The sequence below is a fragment of the Piliocolobus tephrosceles genome, chromosome 11 (genome assembly GCF_002776525.5).
Source record: "Piliocolobus tephrosceles isolate RC106 chromosome 11, ASM277652v3, whole genome shotgun sequence".
In the NCBI taxonomy this organism is placed as follows: Eukaryota; Metazoa; Chordata; class Mammalia; order Primates; family Cercopithecidae; genus Piliocolobus; species Piliocolobus tephrosceles.
In genome coordinates, this window is record NC_045444.1 from 75,477,703 (window position 1) to 75,501,603 (window position 23,901).

General features: G+C 36.4%; 1 protein-coding gene across 1 annotated transcript in view; it reads left to right on the forward strand.

Moving 5' to 3' along the window:
• The window catches only part of WDR75 (WD repeat domain 75), a 35,213-nt gene extending 11,635 nt beyond the window's left edge, over window positions 1–23,578 (forward strand). The window contains exons 5-21 of the mRNA XM_023212408.2: window positions 1,038–1,162; window positions 2,984–3,054; window positions 4,404–4,523; window positions 4,987–5,075; window positions 10,531–10,689; window positions 11,744–11,803; window positions 11,896–12,011; window positions 13,134–13,309; window positions 14,469–14,626; window positions 15,520–15,700; window positions 16,541–16,635; window positions 17,379–17,474; window positions 18,098–18,267; window positions 18,840–18,899; window positions 22,217–22,363; window positions 22,751–22,842; window positions 23,234–23,578. Coding sequence (XP_023068176.2) covers window positions 1,038–1,162; window positions 2,984–3,054; window positions 4,404–4,523; window positions 4,987–5,075; window positions 10,531–10,689; window positions 11,744–11,803; window positions 11,896–12,011; window positions 13,134–13,309; window positions 14,469–14,626; window positions 15,520–15,700; window positions 16,541–16,635; window positions 17,379–17,474; window positions 18,098–18,267; window positions 18,840–18,899; window positions 22,217–22,363; window positions 22,751–22,842; window positions 23,234–23,438 — 2,120 coding nt within the window. The 3' untranslated portion in view covers window positions 23,439–23,578. The remainder of the gene's footprint in view (window positions 1–1,037; window positions 1,163–2,983; window positions 3,055–4,403; window positions 4,524–4,986; window positions 5,076–10,530; window positions 10,690–11,743; window positions 11,804–11,895; window positions 12,012–13,133; window positions 13,310–14,468; window positions 14,627–15,519; window positions 15,701–16,540; window positions 16,636–17,378; window positions 17,475–18,097; window positions 18,268–18,839; window positions 18,900–22,216; window positions 22,364–22,750; window positions 22,843–23,233) is intronic.
• The last annotated feature ends 323 nt before the right edge of the window (window positions 23,579–23,901 follow it).

Sequence of the window (23,901 nt, forward strand, 5' to 3'; positions counted from 1 at the left end):
AATACTGTTATGGTTGCACAAAACAAAACACTTCTAAGTCCCAGTAGTAAACTGACTGGATCAGTTAATATGATACAGTAAGATGAAAGGTGGTCTAGAGAAAAATAAAGCAGGGGGCGGAAATGGGCAACATAGGAGGAATAAATATTACATAAGAGAAGAGCTGTGCAGCTATATTGGAGAAGTGGGGCGGGCGGGAGTGAGCCAGTTAAGAATAGATTATATTTAGCATCATAGGCTATTGGAAGGACTTTTGCTTTTACTGTGAGTAAAAAGAATACCCTTAAGGAGATACTTTTTAAAGGCATATAAAGAGAAGAATTTGTCGGTGTTACAAGAAAGGAGATTTTACCCTATGAATATTATGGCAGGCCCTTGATAGCATTTCTGAAAACTCTCAGATGGTTTGTTGCATTTGGTTACTCAGTTCACCAACATTCATATTCTTTTTCCATTTTAACACTCAGCTTAATACTTTGGAATGTACAGTGCACCAGTAGACACAAGTTGATTTCTATTTCTATATATTTGGGGCATTTATGTACATGAGTTATGGAATTAGACTTCCATTTAAAACTTGTTCATTCAAAGAGTCCAACTCTAAGGTATATTTTGTTCAAGATTAGCCTAGAATTATTATCTTGGCATCAAATACATTCTAGAGCACTGATTAGCAGTTTCATAGGGCCAGGCACAGTTTATAATCGCAGCAATTTGGGAGGCAAGACAGGTGGATCACTTGAGGTCAGGAGTTCAAGACCAGCCTGGCCAACATGGTGAAACCCCATCTCTACTAAAAATACAAAAATTAGCCAGGCGTGGTGGTGCAGGCCTGTAGTCCCAGCTACTCGGGAGACTGAGCCAACAGAATTGCTTGAACCTGGGAGGCAGAGGTTGCAGTGAGCCAAGATCACGCCACTGCACTCCAGCCTGGGTGACAGAGCAAGACTTCGTCTCAAAAAAAAAATCATATGAATAAATGCACATGTTTGCTGTCTCTAGAGAAGCTTTATATTAATATAGCGTCCTTTGGCTAGATATATTTCAGCTGGTTTCAGTGAAACTGCCAAAATCATCAAGCCAGGAAGTAGAAGCCAAGGAGCTGTCCTTTGTTTTGGATTACATAAACCAGTCACCCAAATGCATTGCCTTTGGAAATGAGGTAAATTTTGTTTTGCTGGTTTTCTGTTTTGTACCTAAAATTTCTTTCCTGCAATCTCTCTTCTGAGCATTTTATGTTACAGTGATTTTATATTCCCTTGAATTACTATATTTTTATTAGTCACTAAGAAGCCTCTTCATTGCTTTAGCATGTATTTATGGTATACATTTTTTTAGGACTATCCTTATTTTTATGTATTCTCTCCTATTGCCTTTGTAAACTCTCTTAGACTATGTGTCTTTAGAAATTATGGCCTCCCTGTTCATAATTAATATGCCCATGATAGAAAATTTGGAAACTACAGAAAAATATAATGAGGAAATAAAACCTGTAATCTCATCAGTGATCACTGAAGAATCTCTTTCTAGGCTTTTTTCTTAACATTCATAAAATAACTTTTCCCAAAAAGAATTAAGATCAGAAGTCTTTTTATCTTTTTTTCACTTAACATCGCAGCATGTGTGTATACTAACATGTTTTTCATAAATAATAACTGATGTTTTTACTGTGATTTCTTCAGCCATTCCCTGTTAACAGTTACTTTACTATTTTAAAATCAAATGCTATGAAAAGCCTCCGGACATCACTATAGGGGCATGTTTCTTTAGTCTTAAGTTTTGTAGCATTATTCTGGCATTAGTCTGAAAAGAGTTAATTTCTCAGAGTAAACTTTTTTAACATCATTAATGTCAGCATTCTTCAGCATTGTTAGTCATCAAATAAATACAAATTAAAAACATAGCAACGTACCACTTTAGGTCCACTAGAATAGCTAATATTGACAGGATACAGAGCAAAGGTAAATCAAAGAAATGAAAATATAACCACAAAATGATGTGTACAAGAGTGATTATTCATAGTAGCTCCAAAATATAAATTAACCCAAATGTTCTTCAGCAAGAGAATAAACAAATGTGATATGTATGCAGTGGAATGCCGCTCAGCAGTAAAAAGGAGCTAATAACACACATGAGAATGTGGGTGAAATTCAAAAAGATGATGGATAATGTTGAGCCACAGAGGACAAGCACAAAAGAGTGTATATTTTACCATTCCATGAACGTGAAATTCTACAACAAGCAGAGAAATAAGCTGTGGCGATAGAAACAGATAGGTGGGGTGGGGACATTGAGGAATGACTGTAAAGAGGGACGGGTGCATTTCTGAGGAAGGAAATGTTCTAGATCCTGATTGTGGCAGTGGTTATGTAGATGTACATGTATGTCGAACATTGCATTTTAGTGTATGTAAATTATTCCTAATGGAAAAAAATTCTAATCATTGTACTTTAAGCTTGAGAGTCTAGTTTTAGGATTTAGGACCTAAGTTCATCTTTTAATTTTCTATCATTGTTTTAATAGTATGATTATTCTTTCTACAACCAAAGTAGAAGATAACATATTAATATACCCTTATCAGCTGAACAAAGTTACAGTTAGCTTTCGTGGGGGAATGTTTCTTTTTAAAGAGTGTTGGGCTGGTGTGGTGACTCATGCCTGTAATCCCAGCACTTTGGGAGGCCGAGGCAAGTGGATCACCTGAGGTCAGGAGTTTGAGACCAGCCTGGCCAACATGGTGAAACCCAGTCTCTACTAAAAATACAAAAATTAGCCAAGCGTGGCGGTAGGCACCTGTAATCCCAGCTACTCGGGAGGCTGAGGCAGGAGAATCACTTGAACTCGGGAGGCGGAGGTTGCAGTGAGCCGAGATCACGCCATTGCACTCCAGCCTGGCAGACAAGAGCGAGACTTTGTCTCAAAAAAAAAAAAAAAGGAGCGTTGACTATTTTTATGAATGTTTATCTTCTTTTTGAAATACCAGGGAGTATATGTTGCTGCAGTACGGGAATTTTACTTGTCTGTTTATTTTTTCAAAAAGAAAACAACATCAAGGTAAGAATTATTTTTTATTAGCTTTATTTTATTTCCTCAAGGGTTCATTATAATTTCTTCCTTGTACCTGTAATCCAGAGCTATTCCTACTTATATTACAAGAAAGTGTAAGACTATGAAGTATGGAGGTATCGTTTTTAACCATACTGTCATGAAAACCTAGGAAGCTTTTTCCAGCCAAAAGCCCTATACACCTAAATTCTAGCCTGCATTCTTGGAGTCAGAGTTGGATGTAGTTTGACAGAGTTTCACCACATGATTCTCATTGCCATTTTATGAATGTAGGACTGAATATAGGCTTTGGTATATGTAAATTTTAATTGGATCAGATTTAGTCTATTTGATCCCCAATGCACCTCAATTTAAAACATATTTAAAATGGAGATATCTACCTAACAGAGTTGTAATGATGAATAAGGTGACATATTTAGAGCAGCTAGTGCTAAGTATTGAGTAGTTACTATTTGAAAGTAATAACTAACTCTTCCCTTTTACCTTGCGAAGATTGCTTTCTTTTTTTTTTATTTTTTTATTTTTTTATTTTTTTGAGACAGAGTCTTGCTCTGTTGCCCAGGCTGGTGCAGTGGCATGATCTCAGCTCACTGCAACCTCCGCCTCCTGGGTTTAAGTGATTATCCTGTCATAGCCTACTGAGTAGCTAGGACTACAGGCGTCTGCCACCACGCCAGGCAAATTTTTGTATTTTTAGTAGAGACGGGTTTCACCATATTGGTCAGGCTGGTCTTGAATTCCTGACCTCAGGTGATCCACCCGCCTTAGCCTCCCAACGTGCTGGGATTACAGGTGTGAGCCACCGTGCCTGGCCGATTGCTTTCTTTTTAGTATAATAAGGATCCTGACTTCTTCAGAGCCTGAAGATTGACAAGTATTCAGCCAAAGAATAGGAAATAGGCTAAATATTATAACAAGTAAATTGATCCCTTTTTATTTGTCCTTTCAGATGCATTAGCCATTGTCTCAGTTCTAATGTCTCAGGTTTGCTTATGCCTCATGCTAAAACGTAGGTTCATTGAGAAATGTGAACAAGCTTTGCCCAGGCCAAAAAAAATCACTAAAATCTTTACTTAAATGTCAGTGGCTTCCATAGATAATTATTATGGTAGAATATTAGTTACATGAATTTATATTGTATATTAATGTACGTTTACAAAACAGCGTGCTTGATTCTTGATCAAAATTTTCTTTTTAAAAAAAATCCTGCAGTTATATTTATTGAATTCAGAGCTCTACAATTTTGGTTGCTATTGCTGGGAGCTCTGTTTTACTTAACTACATCACCACTCACCAAGAGACTTTAATAATTAAGGGAATTTGTTTTTTTCTCCTAGGTTTACTTTATCATCATCAAGAAATAAGAAGCATGCTAAGAACAATTTTACATGTGTAGCATGTCACCCAACAGAAGACTGCATCGCATCTGGTCACATGGATGGCAAAATTCGTCTTTGGTCAGTTTACTCATGAAGAGCATGGCGATCATTTATGTACTGTTTTATGTTAGTCCTGTAGAACAGCGCTATCTCTGAGTCCAAGGAAACAGCCTCCCTTTCCTTTTTTGTGTGCTTTTCATTTCATACTTACTGTTTCAGAATTTCTAGCCTTGGGCTTACAAAGCAAGTGAAAAATTTATTGTTGCCTATGATCATTTATTGAAGAAAACTTTTTTTGTTTGCCTTTATCCTAAAAGACTGACAATAGTGAATATCTAGGAGGGTGCCACAGATGGCTTATTATTTATGGAAGTCAGTCACTCTGGTTAGAAATAGAAAGTGTGCACATTAAGACCAGAAGGCTTCATATTATGATTTATTATGTTTGGTTACATATTATGTTTATTATATTTAGCATGCCATTATATTCCTACTAACTTAAACCTATGGTCAAAATAAGAGTTTTGTTTTTCTCCAATAGGAGGAATTTTTATGATGATAAGAAATATACATACACATGTTTACATTGGCACCATGATATGGTTATGGATTTGGCTTTTTCAGTGACAGGTAAGTGCAGGTTTAATTATTAAAATGAACTTGAAGTATATGAATCAAGTGTTTTAATTCACTCTATTTTTAGTTTGGAAGATTTAAAAATGCATAGGCCAAATGAATTCCAAACACTTGTGTATTACCCCTGTATTTGGGGCTTTGCTCAGCACAATGTACTTTAGGTTTTGAAGCCCTTCAAAACTCTAAAGTGTATATTTGTGATAAAAATCTCTGTTGTTGACATAAATAACCTATTTAAATTATATGACTTTTTGAAGGTATGTCTGTCTACATAACTAAGTGTGTGTCCTCCCTAACTGTAGCTTATCAGGTGCAAGTAACTGTTCTAACACTCTACATCCATTATCTAATTTAATCATTGACCTTAGGAAATGAGCGGCATTATACTCATTTTACAGATAAAGAAAGTAGGATTTGGATTTGATAATTAGCCTAACATGACATGGCGAATAGGTGGGATTTAGACCTGGTTCTGATTTTAAAGCTCTTGTTTTTAACTGTTACATGGCCTTATTTGACATTAACTATTTTAAATTAATCTCCGTCATTGTTTCATTTAAGTTGCATGACTTCTGTCGCAGCTTTGTGTAGTGTAGCTATAGAGAGTAAAAATACCTTTAAAGTAAGGTGATCTTCAACAGAAATACAGAGAAGTACATCTTGTCTTTGTTTACTTTTAGTGTCCTCACACCCATGTGGTGAAAGTTATGTCAGTTTATTGGGACTGGTCCTGTAAGAAAGTTACTACATACTAGAGAAGATTGTGTGCCTAAAAATGAGAAGCCAGGCTGTTTCAACATACACAAATCAATAAACGTAATCCATCACATAAACAGAACCAAAGACAAAAACCACTTGATTATCTCAATAGATGCAGAAAAGTCCTTCGACAAAATTCAGCAGCCCTTCATGCTAAAAACTCTCAATAAATTAGGCATTGATGGGATGTATCTCAAAATAGTAAGAGCTATTTATGACAGACCCATGGCCAGTATCATACTGAATGGGCAAAAACTGGAAGCATTCCCTTTGAAAACTGGCACAAGACAGGGATGCCCTGTCTCACCACTCCTATTCAACATAGTGTTGGAAGTTCTGGCCACGGCAATCAGGCAGGAGAAAGAAATAAAGGGTATTCAATTAGGAAAAGAAGAAGTCAAATTGTCCCTGTTTGCAGATAACATGATTGTATATTTAGAAAACTCCATCGTCTCAGCCCAAAATCTCCTTAAGCTGATAAGCAACTTCAGCAAAAACTCAGGGTACAAAATCTGTGCAAAAATCACAAGCATTCCTATACACCAATAACAGACAGAGAGCCAAATCATGAGTGAACTCCCATTCACAATTGCTTCAAAGAGAGTAAAATACCTAGGAATCCAACTTACAAGGGATGTGAAGGACCTCTTCAAGGAGCACTGCAAACCGCTGCTCAACAAAATAAAAGAGGACACAAACAAATGGAAGAACATTCCATGCTCATGGATAGAAAGAATCAATATCGTGAAAACAGCCATACTGCCCAAGGTAATTTATAGATTCAATGCCATCCCCATCAATGACTTTCTTCACAGACTTGGAAAAAACTACTTTAAAGTTCATATAGAACCAAAAAAGAGCCCGCACTGCCAAGACAATTAAAAAGAAGAAAACTGGAAGCATCACGCTACCTGACTTCAAACTATACTACAAGGCTACAATAACCAAAACAGCATGGTACTGGTACCAAAACAGAGATATAGACCAATGGAACATAACAGGACCCTGAGAAATAACACCACACATCTACAACCATCTGATCTTTGACAAACCTGACAGAAACAAGAAATGGGGAAAGGATTCCCTATTTAATAAATGGTGCTGGGAAAACTGGCTAGCCATATGTAGAAAGATGAAACTGGATCCCTTCCTAACACCTTATACAAAAATTAATTCAAGATGGATTGAAGACTTAAATGTTAGACCTAAAACCATAAAAACCCTAGAAGAAAACCTAGGTAATATCATTCAGGACATAGGCATGGGCAAGGACTTCATGTCTAAAATACCAAAAGCAATAGCAACAAATGCCGGAATTGACAAATGGGATCTAATTAAACTAAAGAGCTTCTGCACAGCAAAAGAAACTACCATCAGAGTGAACAGGCAACCTATAGAATGGGAGAACATTTTTGCAATCTGCCCATCTGACAAAGGGCTAATATCCAGAATCTACAAAGAACTCAAACAAATTTACAAGAAAAAAATCAATCCCATCAAAAAGTGGGTGAAGGGTATGAACAGACACTTCTCAAAAGAAGACATTTATGCAGCCAACAGACGCATGAAAAAATGCTCATCATCACTGGCCATCAGAGAAATGCACATCAAAACCATAGTAAGATACCATCTCATACAAGTTAGAATGGCAATCACTAAAAAGTCAGGAAACAACAGGTGCTGGAGAGGATGTGGAGAAATAGAAACACTTTTACGCTGTTGGTGGGACTATCAACTAGTTTAACCATTGTGGAAGATAGTGTGGCGATTCCTCAAGGATCTAGAACTAGAAATACCATATGACCCAGCCATCCTATTACTGAGTATCTACCCAAAGGAGTATAAATCATGCTACTATAAAGACACATGCACACGTATGTGTATTGCAGCACTATTCACAATAGCAAAGACTTGGAACCAACCCAAATGTCCATCAATGATAGACTAGATTAAGAAAATGTGGCACATATACACCATGGAATACCATGCAGCCATAAAAAAGGATGAGTTCATGTCCTTTGCAGGGACATGGATGAAGCTGGAAACCATCATTCTGAGGAAACTATCACAAGGACAGAAAACCAAACACCACATGTTCTCACCCATAGGTGGGAATTGAACAATGAGAACACTTGGTCACAGGATGGGGAACATCACACACCGGGGCCTGTCGTGGCATGGGGGGAGGGGGGAGGGATAGCATTAGGAGAAATACCTAATGTAAATGACAAGTTAATGGGTGCAGCACACCAACATGGCACATTTGTACATATGTAACAAACCTGCATGTTGTGCACATGTACCCTAGAACTTTAATAATAATTTAAAAAATGAGAAACCAGGAAAAGTGATTTTTCTTTCTGCAGGTCTTCCTGGAGGCTGAAAGGACAAGTCTTAGATGGTACCATATGCTGTGGGATCCTTAGAGGCTTACTTAGGTTTAATGCCCAGAAGCCCCAGGAAATAAGAGGCACCTTCAACCCGATTATGGTTTGGGGAGTAATGACTAGTGTATGGAGACAATGTAGGCTGCTTATTTGTATTCTCTACCCTCCTTCCCACTCCACACCCTGAAAATACTAGTGAGTGCTTGGTATCCTTATGTACACATCTGTATATGTTCCAGGCAGGGTCTGTTTTTTGTTTTTGTTTTAAGACAAGGTCTCATTTTGTCACCCAAGCCGGAGTGCAGTGGCACCATCTTGGCTCACTGCAACCTCGACTTCCTGGGCTCAAGCGGTCCTCCCACCTCAGCCCCCTGAGTAGCTGGGACTACAGACATGCACCACCACGCCCAGCTAATTATTTGTATTTTTGTAGAGACAGGGTTTCACCGTGTTGCCAGGCTGGTCTCAAACTCCTGAACTCAGACGATCCCCCCGCCTCTGCCTCCTGAAGTGCTGGGATTACAGGCGTGAGCTACTGTGCCCAGCCGCGATTTGAATTCTTGATGTTATATTTCAAGTAGCATGAATATTTTAAAATGAGAAATAATGGTTACAGTATGTAGTTTTCAGTGAAATGTCCTTACTGACTGTGTAGGTATGAGTTAATAGAAAAAGAAAAAAATAGCTGTGTAAATGTAAAAGAAATACAGATTTTAGTTGTTGAAAACTTTATAACTTAAGGCATATATGAACTGTATGCACAATGTATCATATATGTGTATATATCAGATTAAACTTCTTAATTTTCTTTGTGTACATCACTACATACCTTTAGTCTTCTGTTTAGCTAGATTTTATCAGCCTGCAGCTTTAGAAAATTTGATAAAAAGCCCGTTATCAACCAGTGATCTTTAAAACCAGTCGTTTTAGATTCATGAAAGAATGAAAAATGGTTATTTGATGGAATACTTTTGAGAAAACAGTCTGAAACAGTGTCCTATCTATCCATGTAGTCATTAAGACAGTCTCTTGCAGGCTTTTGTTTGTTTTCAAACCATTAGATTTAATTGGCCACATTTGACTGGTGGCTACCGTGTTGACAATACAGCTATTGATCAGTTTGAGGAGAATTGATGTTTTTATAGTATTGAGGATTTTAATTTGTAATCATAATAAATACTTTTCCACTTTTTAGGTCTTTATCTCCGTGAGTTAGGATTTTTTTTCTGTAGGGTTCTCACATATATTTTTCACTAGACATTTGATGGTCTTTTGGTAGTATTTTTTACTTTATATTCTAATTGACTTGCTAGTATTTAAAAATAAAATTGATTGCTGTATATTTCTGTTATAATCAGCTGAATTGACTTATTCTGTAAGTTTATCTGTAAACTCTTTTGGCTGTGCCTTGATGTAGTCATGCTGTCTGTGAACATGGAAGTGATTATTTCCTTCTTTCCGATCCTTAAGCCTTTCTGGTTTCCTCTCAGTGCACTAGACATCCAGTTAACATTGAATCAAAATGGTAATAGTATTCTTAATCACAAAGGGAAAGTTTTCGATAGTTTAACTTTTAGTGTGGTGTTTGCTATAGATGTTATCCAAGTATTCTTGATGAGATTCAAAGGGTCCCATCCATTCCTTGAGTTTCTGAGAGGTGTTATCATGAATGGATATAGAATTCTGTCATTTGCTTTTTCTGCATCTATTCAAATAATCATGATTTTTTCCTTTTGTTCTGTAAGTGGGGTTACATTAATTTATTTTTCAGCTGTTAAAGTAATCTCATTCTTGCAGTAAACTCTGTGATGACATGATATCCATTTAATATATCATTGGTATAGTATTTTGCTTGAGAGTTTTCATCTGTCGTGAAATTGGCTTGTATTTTTTATATACATATAATATTTTTGTTATAGTGTTACTAGGATCTTGTGAAGCAAATTAGGAAGTGTCCTCTTTTGGTTACATGTAAGAGTGTAAAATTGGTTTATTTCTTAAGTGTTTCGAAAAACTTATCAGTAAAGCTGTCTTGTCCTGAAAGATGTTTGTCTGTCCAGCTTTTCTAGTTGTCAACAGAAGAGTTTGTCAGCCACAAATTAATCAGATATCACTGGAAAAAAAATTCCTGAACCAGTGATCATTTGTCTTCAGAGTATATTAAAACATACGAAGACACTTTTTATAGCTTTAAATGAGTTTATTTCTCTAGTACGGTAGGAAAAATAAAGTGTTAATTATATTTTTCTTTCTCTTTTTTCCCCAAAACACTGTCCTTTTAATTTCTTTGAATGGATGTAAAGGCACCAGCCTGCTGAGTGGCGGTCGTGAGTCTGTACTTGTAGAGTGGCGCGATGCAACAGAGAAGAATAAGGAGTTTCTCCCACGTTTAGGAGCTACTATTGAACATATCTCAGTCTCGCCTGCAGGAGATTTATTCTGCACTTCTCACTCTGATAATAGTAAGTCTAAACTTTTATTGTGAGGAAATATATAAACACCATAAATTAGCTAGCATCTGTAGGGAACAGAGAATAAAGAGACATAAAACTAAGAGTAGCATATGAGATTTAATAAGCCTTCTTTTCCTTGCATTACTCCTCTCTTATCCACCCCTCTCTACCCCCAGGCATCACCAGAATTCAACGTTTTTGAGAATTATTTTTATAAAGTGGAGGCTAAGTATATTTGGTTATTGATGTGCCACTTACATTTTCAAAGTCTTTTAGTGTGGGATGACGTGGGGAAGTAAAGGGAAGGTTTGGAAGTGGGCATTGGTGCTTTCATAAACCTGGCATTTTCAAAAGAATACTGCAAGATTCTCTTTTGATACAGCTGTTACCTCGGGGCCGGAGTCCTGTAGATTTGATAGAAATAGAGGCGGTCTTGTATTTCTCCAAAACTTTGTTCAACCAGTGACTGCTCAGCCTAGACTATGGTGTCTTTGTAAATCCACTTCCTTTTCTTTCAAAAAAGAACATAACTGTGAGCAGTCCATTTAGTGGCATGAAAAAGCTAAACTATCTTTATTAGATATATTCTTTATAGATGTTGCATTAACACTTAAAATGTGTTAATAGGCACAACTAATAAAAAACTTAAAGACTCCAACAGAAAAGCCCCTATCCCCACCCCTAGATTTTCCACTAAATCACAAAATATATTCCTGATTTTCTAGTAGTACTCTGAGTTCATTGAACTTACTGGGTTGTTTTGTATTCTGGTATATTTCAGAATGATATAAACTCAGATGACTCCTTCACCTTGAAGCTCTAACCCAGGGGTGTCCAATCTTTTGGCTTCCCTGAGCCACACTGGAAGAAGAATTGTCTTGGGCCAGACATAAAATATACTAACACTAATGATAGCTGATGAGCTAAAAATAATAATAATATAATGTTTTCAGAAAGTTTATGAATTTGTGTTGGGCTGCATAAAAAGCCACCCTGAACCACAGGTTGGACAAGCTTTCTCTAACCTATTGATATTTAGATACCTATTTTTTTCTACCCACAGAGATAATAATTATTCACCGAAACCTTGAGGCATCCGCAGTAATTCAAGGCCTAGTGAAAGGTATTGCAGAACTCAGTGGATTTGGAATCATGAACATTTTAAAGAGTGCATATTTCTCTGATTTCACCTGTTATTTGTCACTACTTCTGCAGATAGGAGTATCTTCACTGGTTTGATGATTGATCCAAGAACTAAAGCTTTGGTTTTGAATGGAAAGCCTGGCCACTTGCAGTTTTATTCTCTCCAGAGTGATAAACAGTTATACAATGTAAGATTTTGATTCATTAGCCTTGAAATTAATGAAAGCTCTTTATAATACCACTGGAGTCAAGCAGTTTGTTTAGTAGCCTTTAAAACAAGATCCTGTGCATATAATTACTTGAACATAGTATTATTCGTGGTTACTTAGTTCAGTTGTTCAGAGCATGATTCCGTTGAGGCCACAGATTAAATGTAAGCCAGTTGGCACTCCTGCACTTGCTGTCTCTATCTTTTGTTTCAGAATGCCCTCCTATTAGCTGTCCCATACCTCTGTGCCTTTGAGTCACAAGGATAAAGAAACAAAAATAGGTAGATTGACAATACAAATTTGTATCTGCTTCGTAGTGAAACACTGTCATATTCACATATTGAAGATAAAATGTTCATTGTCGATTAAAGAGGAACACTTCTTACAATCCTGATAAGTCCAATCCAGATGTTCCACTTTTCTGGTGCCCCACAGTACTCTTTATAGATCTCTGTCATAGCAACTGTGACACTAGCTCTCTCACCGTGGCCTTTAGGCCCCCCAAAAAAAGGAAGCGTATTAATCTTTTTATGCTTATCTCAAGTATAATACCTGTAAATTGTAGGCATTTAGTACACTTAATAGTAGGCATTTTATTTACTTAGTATAGGCAAGGAAATGGGATTTTGTAAAAAAAAAAAAAAAGCATAAATAAATGCTGCCTACTTACATTGGCTATCTTTTTCATTTCTTAAAGATTGTAGGTTTATTTCTGTTCTGCTTGTTTCTAGTGATGGAGAATCTAGCCTTAAGATGATGTAAAGCTGTTTGTTCTTAGAAACAAAAGAAAAGCACTACTATAAATTAACGGTTCTCTTGTATCATATAGTGGGTGTTGGTAATCGCTAATATTCAAGGTCATTGAAGAATAATTACCACCAAATTGATAATATATAATGTGTTTCCTTTTTTAATGACAATTTTAGTGTCCACAGTAACAATTAGTTCATTTTTACCTTTATTTAAAAATCTATTACTATAGATTATAGAAGTTGTCTTGGATGTAGTTAATTATCATTCCTTGAATGCTGTAACATTTGTGTATTTATGTTAATAAACATTTTGGTTTTTTTGTTTTTTGTTTTTTTTTTTACTCATCAGTTAGATATTATACAGCAAGAATATATTAATGATTATGGTCTGATCCAAATTGAACTAACAAAGGCTGCGTTTGGCTGCTTTGGTAACTGGCTTGCAACAGTGGAACAGCGGCAAGAAAAGGAAACTGAGCTTGAATTGCAAATGAAACTGTGGATGTATAATAAGAAAACACAAGGGTAATACTATCTGTGTAGCCACTTAATTTCAAAGTATAAAATATTTCACTTCCCATTTTACGGTTTCAGTTGTCTTTAAGATGTTTCATCTTGACAAGGTTTAGGTTTAGAGATACGGGAGAGGTGTTATTCTAATAAAACCTTTAAGCTTTCTGCTCTGAGAAGGCATTGGTGTCCTCTAAATCATAATGTCATCTCATAATGCATAAAGACACATGGAAAAGTGACACCTCCTCAAGGGCATAATACCAAATTCTAGGCAAATCCAGGATTAGAATCCAAATGTTCCCTTGCACTTCCATAAACAGCATACTGCCTTTGGAAAAGAGGGAGTATAGGTAGAAGTGTAGCGTAGTACAGTATAGCGTGGATGTTGTGATTAGATAAGGAATCCACTCATACTGTGGCTATAATAACCATTTATCAAATCTTTGCTGTGTGCCAAGAACTTGGCTTAGAGCTTTGTACCCATTGTCTTACTCTTCAAAAGAACACTGTAAGATAAGCCTGTTGTCTATATTTTATAGGTGAAGAAATAGGCCCAGAGAGATTAAGTGGTTGTCCCTAGTCACTGTTTTTATAACTTGTGCTTTTTTAATATCACAACCCTATGCTGCCTTGATGTTCTTTTAAGAACACAGTCCTAGTTATCTTTAATTCACAGCGTTGCCCTCTAAGCTCGAAACAAGCTTTAAGAGGTCATTTAGGTGACTAAAAATAGTAAATAATGACCAGCCAGTTTGACTAAGTAGTTTCCTGTCTATTTTTCCTTGGCCCAAGTGGGGCGTTTCACAGCCATTCCATTTTTTATTTTCAAAAGTAGGCAGGAATCTGGGTTCTATACAAGTTCCTGCAGAGTTTGATATAGTAGGCTTTTGAGTATCATTGATTGGTGACCTGTTTTATCCTCATTTTGTACCAGTGGGTTGACTACTACACATAATGTTCTCTAAAGTTACAAAAGGGCAAAGGTGATATATTAGAACTCTTTGCATCCTGTGGCCATTAAAGGTAGAGCACTCAATTGTTTGTCATTCTAGGTGATTATCAGTTGCCTATTGTTCAAGATGCTATTGTAAAATGTACAGCATGTCAGAAATTCTTCTATACATCACTTTGTCCTCATGCAAGAATAAATTTGTGGTTTCCTTCCCGCTAGGTTTATTCTTAACACTAAGATTAACATGCCACACGAAGACTGCATTACAGCTCTCTGTTTCTGCAATGCAGAAAAATCTGAACAGCCCACCTTGGTTACAGCTAGCAAAGATGGTTACTTCAAAGTGTGGATATTAACAGATGACTCTGATATATACAGTACGTTAATTAAATATGTTATGTTTAAAGTGTGCACAATTTTAGGAATTAATTTCTTTTTCTCATGACTTGTATCCATCCTGGGAGGACATTTTCTACTTTATTGAATTCTACAGGATATTGCTTAATTTTAATAGATTTAAGAGATTACATTTTACACGCCTTTTTCCTCAAATCTGTTCTTTTTAAATGGCATTCTTGATTAATCATGTGCTGATTATTCTGTTTTTTTAGGGTAAAGTAAAAGGGGCTTTTACCAAGAGTCCTTTCACTCCTCCACTAGAGGGAGGTCAAGGTCTCCAGGAAAGGGCATAAATTTCAAAACAGTCAGATTTTGTAGCAATTCTGACTTAAAGAAGTTGTGGGGAACAGGTTTTTTTGTTTTGTGTCTTTGTTTCCTTCTTATTTTTTATTTGTGTGTGTATCTTTGTTTCTTAATCCCTACTGCTTATAATGTCCCTTGTTTAGCAGTCTTCCTTTAACAGTGGGGGATACATTCCAAGAGGCCCCCCGCCCCACCGCCCTAGTTGATGCCTGAAACTGCAGATAGTACCGAACCCTATATATACTGTTTTTCCTATACATACATATAGGAATAAACTAGTTTAATGTATAAATTAGGCACAGTAAGAGGTTAATAACTAATAATAGAATGATTACAATAATAGACTATAAGAAAAGTTAAGTGAATATGTGTGTGCTCTGTCTCTGCCTTTCTCTGTCTTTCAAAATATATTTTTGTACTGTACTCAGCTATTTTCAGACCTCAGTTGACCCCCGGGAACTGAAACCACAGAAAGTGAACCCTCAGATAACGGGAGCCTAGGGGGAACTACTTTAGCGTTCTCTAGCATTTACACAATTTCTGAACATTATGGCTTATATTTCTACAGAAAAAGCTGTTGGCTGGACCTGTGACTTTGTTGGTAGTTATCACAAATATCAAGCAACTAACTGTTGTTTCTCCGAAGATGGTTCTTTACTAGCTGTTAGTTTTGAGGAAATAGTCACAATATGGGATTCTGTAACATGGGAACTTAAATGTACATTTTGCCAACGAGCTGGGAAAATAAGGTAGGTAAATCATTTGGGAAGTATGTAGTGCTATTTTTTAACTTGTTTAAGCAAGTCTTAAAACTTTAGTAGTCATTTATGCCCTCTCCAAAAGTAGCCTGAAGGTCAGTGGGGCAAGCTGAAAAGCCAAAAATGCTGGAAAGCCAAAAAATCTGAGTTCACAAAGTGTGCCAACATTTCTGAAATTCAGGTTAACATTTAACTCTTGGCCTAAATGTTTTTTCTTTGGAATACTTTCATGGATGTGCTGAATGATAACAGAAGCCATACATAAGCCTCAGGGGATCCAAACCTTCTTATTTTCTGTGTATTCCCATAAAAACCGTGTTATGTGCCAACCTCATTGTTTCTGAGAGGCACAGGGGAAAGTAGCAGAAGCATTTTCAGGTACTGCTTCAGGTAGTTGGTCCTGAGGACGGAATCAGATGCTTACTGAGATCGTTTCTAATTGCCAGCAAGTCTGATTCTAAATGTACTTTGTAAAACTTTCTTCAGAATTGAAATTACAAGTTTTCTTCTTCTCGGTAAATAAAGTAGGATTTTTGTCAGATGACTTTGTACATTTCATGTACATTCTCTGTTACATGTTAATTGGTATACTGCACAGTGTGTTAAAGAATTGGTCATCTGATCTGTTTTCCTAAAGAAATAGTTAAATAAACCCTTTCTTTTGTACTCCTTAGACACTTTTTTCTTCAGGATAATTATAAACAAAAACATATGTGTCTATATTAAAATCTGCATTACATAGAACTAATACAGCTGCTGGAAGCCTGCAGTTCTTTGTAACTGAATTTGATAGAACTGACTGTTGCTAACTTCCTTGTGGTTTTAATCTAGGCACCTTTGCTTTGGGAGATTGACATGTTCAAAGTATCTACTTGGTGCTACTGAAAATGGCATTCTTTGCTGTTGGAATCTGCTGAGTTGTGCATGTAAGATTTTTTTTACTCTGAAGTGATCTAGCAAAGCGCATAGGGAGTTGACATTAAACTTTGGCATTTTAGGACTTAGGGATCATATCATCAGGTCTGTACTTGTAATAGTCAGTTTTTTACATGACATATTATACCACCAAAATTTGGAATACTGAGCCTGTAATAGACATTTTTTATTAACTGCTTAATTGTTGGTAAGTCGTCTTCCATTATCCTTACCTTTTCCTACTGTTTTCATTGTGTGTGACTTTCTGATGCCCTCCATATCCCCATCCTCATGACAATTTGAATAATGTTTTCTGCTCATTTTTAATGCTTACTAATCTGCATTACCCATCTATCACAGTCCTAACAAATGTGAACATTTTACCCATTTGAGTGTATGTTTGGAAGGCATAGTAGTTGCTTATTAATGAATGTGTGTGGTAACTTTTTTCAGTATTCTTTACAGTTAACTCTGGTTAACATACTGTCCACATTTAGCAGCATCAGAAAAGCACTAGACATAAATTACAATGAAATAATAATCTTTTCATAGTTTGTACAAGGAGCGCTAAAGTTCCAGTGTGTTTTTCTTTCGGCCTCTCACTTTAGTGCAGCCTTCCACAGATCATTTCAGTGTGTCTCCATGTGTGTTAGTTGGAAGCATAAGATTCCTCTTCCTAAGAATAATAGAAGTTCTTTAAAGCTTTTGGTAAATCTTTCCTTAGAAGTGAATCACCTTTTTTTTTCCCCCTCAGTGGAGTGGAATGCAAAATTAAATGTTAGAGTTATGGAACCTGATCCTAATTCAGAGAATATTGCAGCAATCTCTCAGTCTTCAGTGGGTTCAGACTGTAAGTACAAACCACACTTTGTCGTAAGAGAATATCTATGACCTAAGTTTTCTTCTTAATATAATTTGAGTCAAACTTGCCTTCAAATCAGATGTTAATTGGAAGCCATTTTGCTTGAGGCACGGCCCTTCCTTGCCCTAACACTTTGTCATTGTGTGCATCCATACTTAGTTCTAGGAGAGCTCCAATACGTTTCTTATTTTTCCACAAGCCAGTTCCTACTCAGTCTTTAAAATTCAGGAGATTTCACCACTTTGACACATTCCCAACTGCCCCTGAGAAGCTTTAATTGGTCATGCTCTGTGTTCTTGAAGCAGTTTCTACATATCTCATCTCTAGTACTTACAGACAAAATACTACTGTGGTTTCTGTCTTCTGCAGTAGGCCCTGGCCTCTGGAGCAGGAATTCTTCTTTCTCTTTTTCATCCTCATAGCCTTCATTCCTAACCTGCCTGGCCCATAGTAGGCACACAGTAGATACCTCTTGAAACAGCCTAAAACAGTCATGACTTGGGCCAGTTACTCAATGGGGTGAGTCCCAGGATTAGTGTAATCTGCCAGTCTAAGGCTAGAACTAACCTTTTCAGGCAAAATGTTATTGTCTCTTTGTTTTTTTCCTCTAGTGTTTGTATTTAAACCTAGTGAGCCAAGGCCATTGTATATTCAAAAGGGTATCTCCAGAGAGGAAGTCCAGTGGGGAGTGTTTGTTCCACGAGATGTCCCTGAATCTTTCACCTCAGAAGCTTACCAGTGGCTAAATAGATCCCAGTTTTACTTCCTAACAAAATCACAGGTAACTGCGCCCCTCAAGAAAGGCAATCACTTTGTACATGGAATTTTAGACTGATAGCCCATGACTGTTGGTGTGAGTTTGTTCTAGGTGAAATAACTTCATTAAAGGATTATTTCCCCAAAAATTAGGTCTAATATGCTCAGTACAGCAGTATTATTAATGTAAATGTATTATCATTTTACCCCACACCTTTGAGGTTCCTTAGGTATTGCTTGCATTAACTCTGTGACAGCAAAAAAGCAGAAGACAACTAAAATACTTTAAATTGCGTGAATCTTTTTTTTTTTTTTTTTTTTTAGTGTTTGATTTGCAATTTTTAAAATGGTGGCTTGAGTTTGGTCTGTCAGTTATTTTTTATTCATTACCATTTCTTAAGTATCTCTCAGACATAATCTTGTAACTCTCATAGTGGTTATTAAATAAGTTTAAATCTTTTATTCCTTTTCCATTGTCAAATACATATATCAAAATGAAAAATTTGACCTTCCCGTTTTTTAACACCCCGTAACACCTTGTTTAGATTTGCACTCTACAGTTTGTCTTTTGCATCATTAATTGATCTCTCTTTTCAGAGTTTATTGACATTCAGTACAAAGTCTCCAGAAGAAAAACTCACACCAACAAGCAAACAGGTATGTTTTAGCCATTCATAGCAGGATGTATTGCCTACCTGAAAGGATACAATTACCTTTTAGAAGTCAACTATGAGAAAAATATTTCACTTGACCCTAAAATGGAATTAAAAGTCATATACTTATAAACTGATATGTCTCTCTTGAAAGTTTTAGTGCTCTTTTAAAATTGTTTTAATTTATAATATCGGTAACATACGCTTCTGATTTAAAGAGTCAAATATTTTAGGCTCTTCAGAAAAAACTTCTCCAACACCACTACCATTACCCTCAAAGACAATCACTCTCAAATCTTTTAGCTGAAGTTTTTTTTTTAACTCTGACTCTCTAAGAAATCTCTAAGAAATGTTTATATTTCTAATTACAGATTTTTCAGATTTAGGTATTATCTGTTAACTCTGATCTATTGAAGCTGAATTTTTAGCCCTTTTTTACATCAGCACTGCTTGCATATACACAACACACACTTTCCCTACTTGTCCCCCAATTTTTCCCATATGGGTAAATGTTAAATAGGTTAGTTTAATAGTCATTGTCATAGCTGTGTTAACACAATTCATAGCCAAGCCATGTAGTAGTAATAGGCAGATTGTTTTTCCTTTTGTGACCAAGTTTTTATCTTCTCTGGAGTTAATGATTGCCTTCTTTTTTCATTTGCTTAGTTTTCTATTCTCATGTAATTCAACCCAAATTCTGCTCAAGTTGTATAAGTCTTCTCTGAGTGTTTTCAGATACATTAGGTATTTTTTCAAGTCATGAAGGATTATTTCCAAGAGCCTTCTGACTGTCTTCAGTCTGGACTGATTGCTCTGGAAACCTGCTACAGAGTAGTCATCCTAGCATCTATATTCACCATCATTCTGGGGATTTATTTGACCTCTACTCTATTAGTGGCATAGTTTTTCTCTTTCTTTGGTCACTCCCCCATTTTGGTGAAGCATTCTTTTAGTGCATTGGAGGTCAATTTAAGACCTTGCATGTTTGGAAATGTTTTTATTCTCTTTCACTTGATTATTATAGAGTTGTAGGTTGAAAATCATTCTTGCAGAACTTTGACATTATTTTCCTATTATTTTATAATTTCCAGTATTACTAGAAGTTCAATACCATTCTTATTCTTGTTCCTTTGTCTGTAACTTGGCTTGTTTATTTTCCTTTAAAACTCATTGGATTAATTTAATAATTTTTTGTTATTTACTGTATGCCAGGGACCATTCTAGACCCTTGGGATACAGTAGTGAGAAAAGTAGTCAAGTCCCTACAAATTTGTGGTATTCACAGTCCACCAGAAGATCGAGACAGTAAACAACATGCATTAAGTAAAATATGGAATAGAGAAGGTGGTAAGAATTACGGTGGAGTGGGGGATAGATGAAAAGATGGCATGCATGGGATGCAGCTTGTAATTTTAAACAGAGAAGTCTAGGTAGGCCTTTTTGAAAAGATTCTGACTTTTTATCTGAGTTACATATAGGGCCCCTTGGAGGGTTTTGAGTAGAGAACTAAGGAGGAGCTAATTACTTCTTTCCCTGTATTTTCTCTATTCTTTTCTAGAACTCCTATTATTTAGTGCTGGACCTTCTAAAATGGTTCTCTATTATTCTTATTGTTTTACCTATTTTTTGTTTGTTTTCTGGAAGATTTCCTCATCTTTATCATCAAATCTTTTTTTCTTTTTCATGGTCTGTTTCCATCACATTTTTGTTTGGTTTTGGTTTGTTTTGGTTGCTGCCTTTCATCTAGAGGTTTTCATCAGAGTCTGATGATTCTTGACTGTCTTTGGATTTAAAAGTGGGTTTAAAAGCCACTTGGAAGTTCTCTGCCTGTGCAGAACTTATCCCCTGGCTTCCAGTATGTGAGCTAATTTATTTAGACAATCTCAAATGTCATTATAATTGATCCTTGAGCAACATAGAGATTGAAAACCTATGTATAACTTTTGACTTCCCAAAACTTAATCTGAAGCTTTACCGATAACAGTTAATTTGTGTTATATGTGTTATATTCTGTATTCTTACAACAAAGTAAGCTAGAGGAAAAAAAAATGTTAAGAAAATCATAAGGAGGCCGGGCACGGTGGTTCATGCCTGTAATCCCAGCACTTTGCGAGGCCAGGGCAGGTGGATCACTTGAGGTCAGGAGTTCAAGACCAGCCTGGCCAACATGGCAAAACCCCATCTCTACTAAAAATACAAAAATTAGCCCGGCGTGGTGGTGGACGCCTGTAATCCCACCTACTCGAGGGGCTGAGGCAGGAGAATCACTTGAACCTGGGAGGTAGAGGTTGCAGTGAGCCTAGGTCATACCTGTGTACTCCAGCCTGGGTGACAGAACGAGACTCCGTCTCAAAAAAAATAAAAAATATTATAAGGAAAAGAAAAATATGTTTATTCATTAAGTGGAAATAGATCATCACAAAGGTCTTCATCCTTATCTTCACATCAAGTAGGCTAAGGAAGAAAAGGGGTTGATGTTGCCATCTCAGCTCTGGCAGAAATAGAAGAAACTTGACATAGCCATATTATCCGAACCCTTCTTATTCCAAGGTCAGCTGTATCTTTAGGTCTTACTTAGGCTGGTCAAATTAACCATATAAAATTATTCTGCATTCTTGCCTGAAGGACTTAGATCTGCCTGCCAGTGTTCTGAGAACCCCTTAATGAAGTACAACTGCCTAGATATGAAGATACCACCACCACTGCTACCCATACCCAGCCTAAAGACCTAGAGCCCTCTGCTGTGGCTGAGGAGGAGCTGTAGGAATCTGGGTGCTTTCTAAATAGACTTTTGACCAGCCCATCTGGTTTGTCTAGTCCCATTTTCACCCCACATACAGAGTTACTATTATTACCAACTCCTGAGCATGTGCAGGATTGTGTAGTATGAACTGGGATGCTTGGCTTTCCCTACAGCCAGCTTAGAATTGTGCTTTCTCAGCTCTACTAAGCTCAATACCATCCTTCAGCCTGCTCTCCAGCTTCCAACATGTTACTCTTGAGGCCTTTTCCCTCATTTTCTATCATTGTGAGTATGTGCCCTTTGAAAACCCTTTTGCTGTCATTTTTGTGGGATTTGGTGAAGAACTAGTGGTAAATGCATGTTTTATTCTGTCATCTAAGTGTCCACTGTTAGCTCTTCTAATAAGTGTGATGCTAGGCCTCAGTTGCTTTCTCTGTGAAATGAGAGAATCATACTAGCTGGATAATTTGTAAAATCCCTTTCCTCACAGACTTATGATTCTGTAGTACTTACTGTTAAGTGAAAAGCAGTTCTTCCTTTTTTCTGAAATACTTTCCCTTTGTCTTAAATCCTTACAGCTGTTAGCAGAAGAAAGTCTTCCCACAACCCCATTTTATTTCATATTGGGAAAACACAGGCAACACCAGGATGAAAAATTAAATGAAACTTTAGAGAATGAGCTGGTACAACTACCCTTAACAGAAAACATACCCGCAGTTAGTGAGGTAAGTAATTATGAAAGCAAACCATGTGAAACAGATGAAATGCACTTAAAGCACCCAAGGCTGGAGTTTTGACACAGTCAATCTGTAATTTGTATGCTGTACAACTTTAATACCCAAATAAATAACTAACAACAAACTGAATAAGTTAACCTTGTGATCTGGGATTGTTTTGGCCTGGACCTGGGGTAGGGGTAGAGGTGGTTGTTGGCATAAATGTAGGAAGGTAGAAATGCATTTTTCTTTGGTTTGGCTTTTGTATGGGGAAAGCTTTTTCACGTTTCACTCTTGGCATTTACAATAAAAGGGCCTCTGTGAGGACACTGTAGGAACAGACTGCGGTGGAGGATAACCTTTTTAACTGCAACTCTGTTTTCTGTTTGACTCCAGCTTCTTCACACTCCAGCCCATGTCCTGCCATCTGCTGCTTTCCTGTGCTCCATGTTTGTAAATTCATTGCTGCTGTCTAAAGAGACTAAGAGGTGAAGCAGTTCTTAAGACGGGTTTAGATGCACTGTTTTGGGAAACAGGATGGTTTGTGTTTATCCTTTTTTAGAGTATTCTTCCACTGTATTTCTTTTTATTTCATAAACTTTAAAACTGATTTAAAGGCTATAGGATTGTTAAGTAAAATATATTGAAAATAAGTTTCAAAAAAGATCTTTGTGTGTTTTAAGGGTTTGGTACATAATTTAAAATTACACTTTTGTAAATTCACCTGCTCTTTTATATATAACCCATAATTTTTAAAGTGTACTTAGTAAGAAAAGTCTTCATTTACTTTGTATGGTATTTCTACCTAGGTGTCAAATTAGAAAGTTACTGTTTAGAAACTTTTTTTAATAATGTTTTTTTATTCTGTTATTGTTAAAGTGCTAAAGAAATTCCTGAAGATGTAGATATGGAAGAAGAAAAAGAAAGTGAAGATTCAGACGAAGAAAATGATTTTATCGAAAAGGTCCAGGATACAAATAACACAGGTTTAGGAGAAGACATTATACATCAGTTGTCAAAATCTGAAGAAAAAGAACTGAGAAAATTTAGGAAAATAGACTACAGCTGGATAGCTGCCCTTTAGGCCTTGGAGATGGGGAGGATTCTTGGAGTTTGTGTTTTTGATTGTATGTTGATATTCCAAAAACATCTAGTTTAATGTTATTTCTGTTCTAAAAACAAGATAATAAATATTAAGCTTTGCTTATTAAGAAAAACATAATATGAACATGTATTTGCATCATGCTTTAGAGTTACTGGACCACTGATATACCACATCGTCTCATTTTTTTATTTTGAGTCACATGTCAGCCTTATAAAACAAGTAGGTATTTTCTTCACAGGTGATACAGCAGAACTGAGACTTGAACTGTACAGCATATGTCCCCTTAGCTGCAGTTTGGAGATACAAAAAGTTTTGAAAATTAAAAGTCTTTGTTGATATAATTGTCTTAAGTTTAACACTGAAATTCATTTGGTGGCCAAATATGACCTGAGCTGGAGTGAGGTTTCTTTAGTCCTGATTTATTCCTCTTAGCGTATTTATT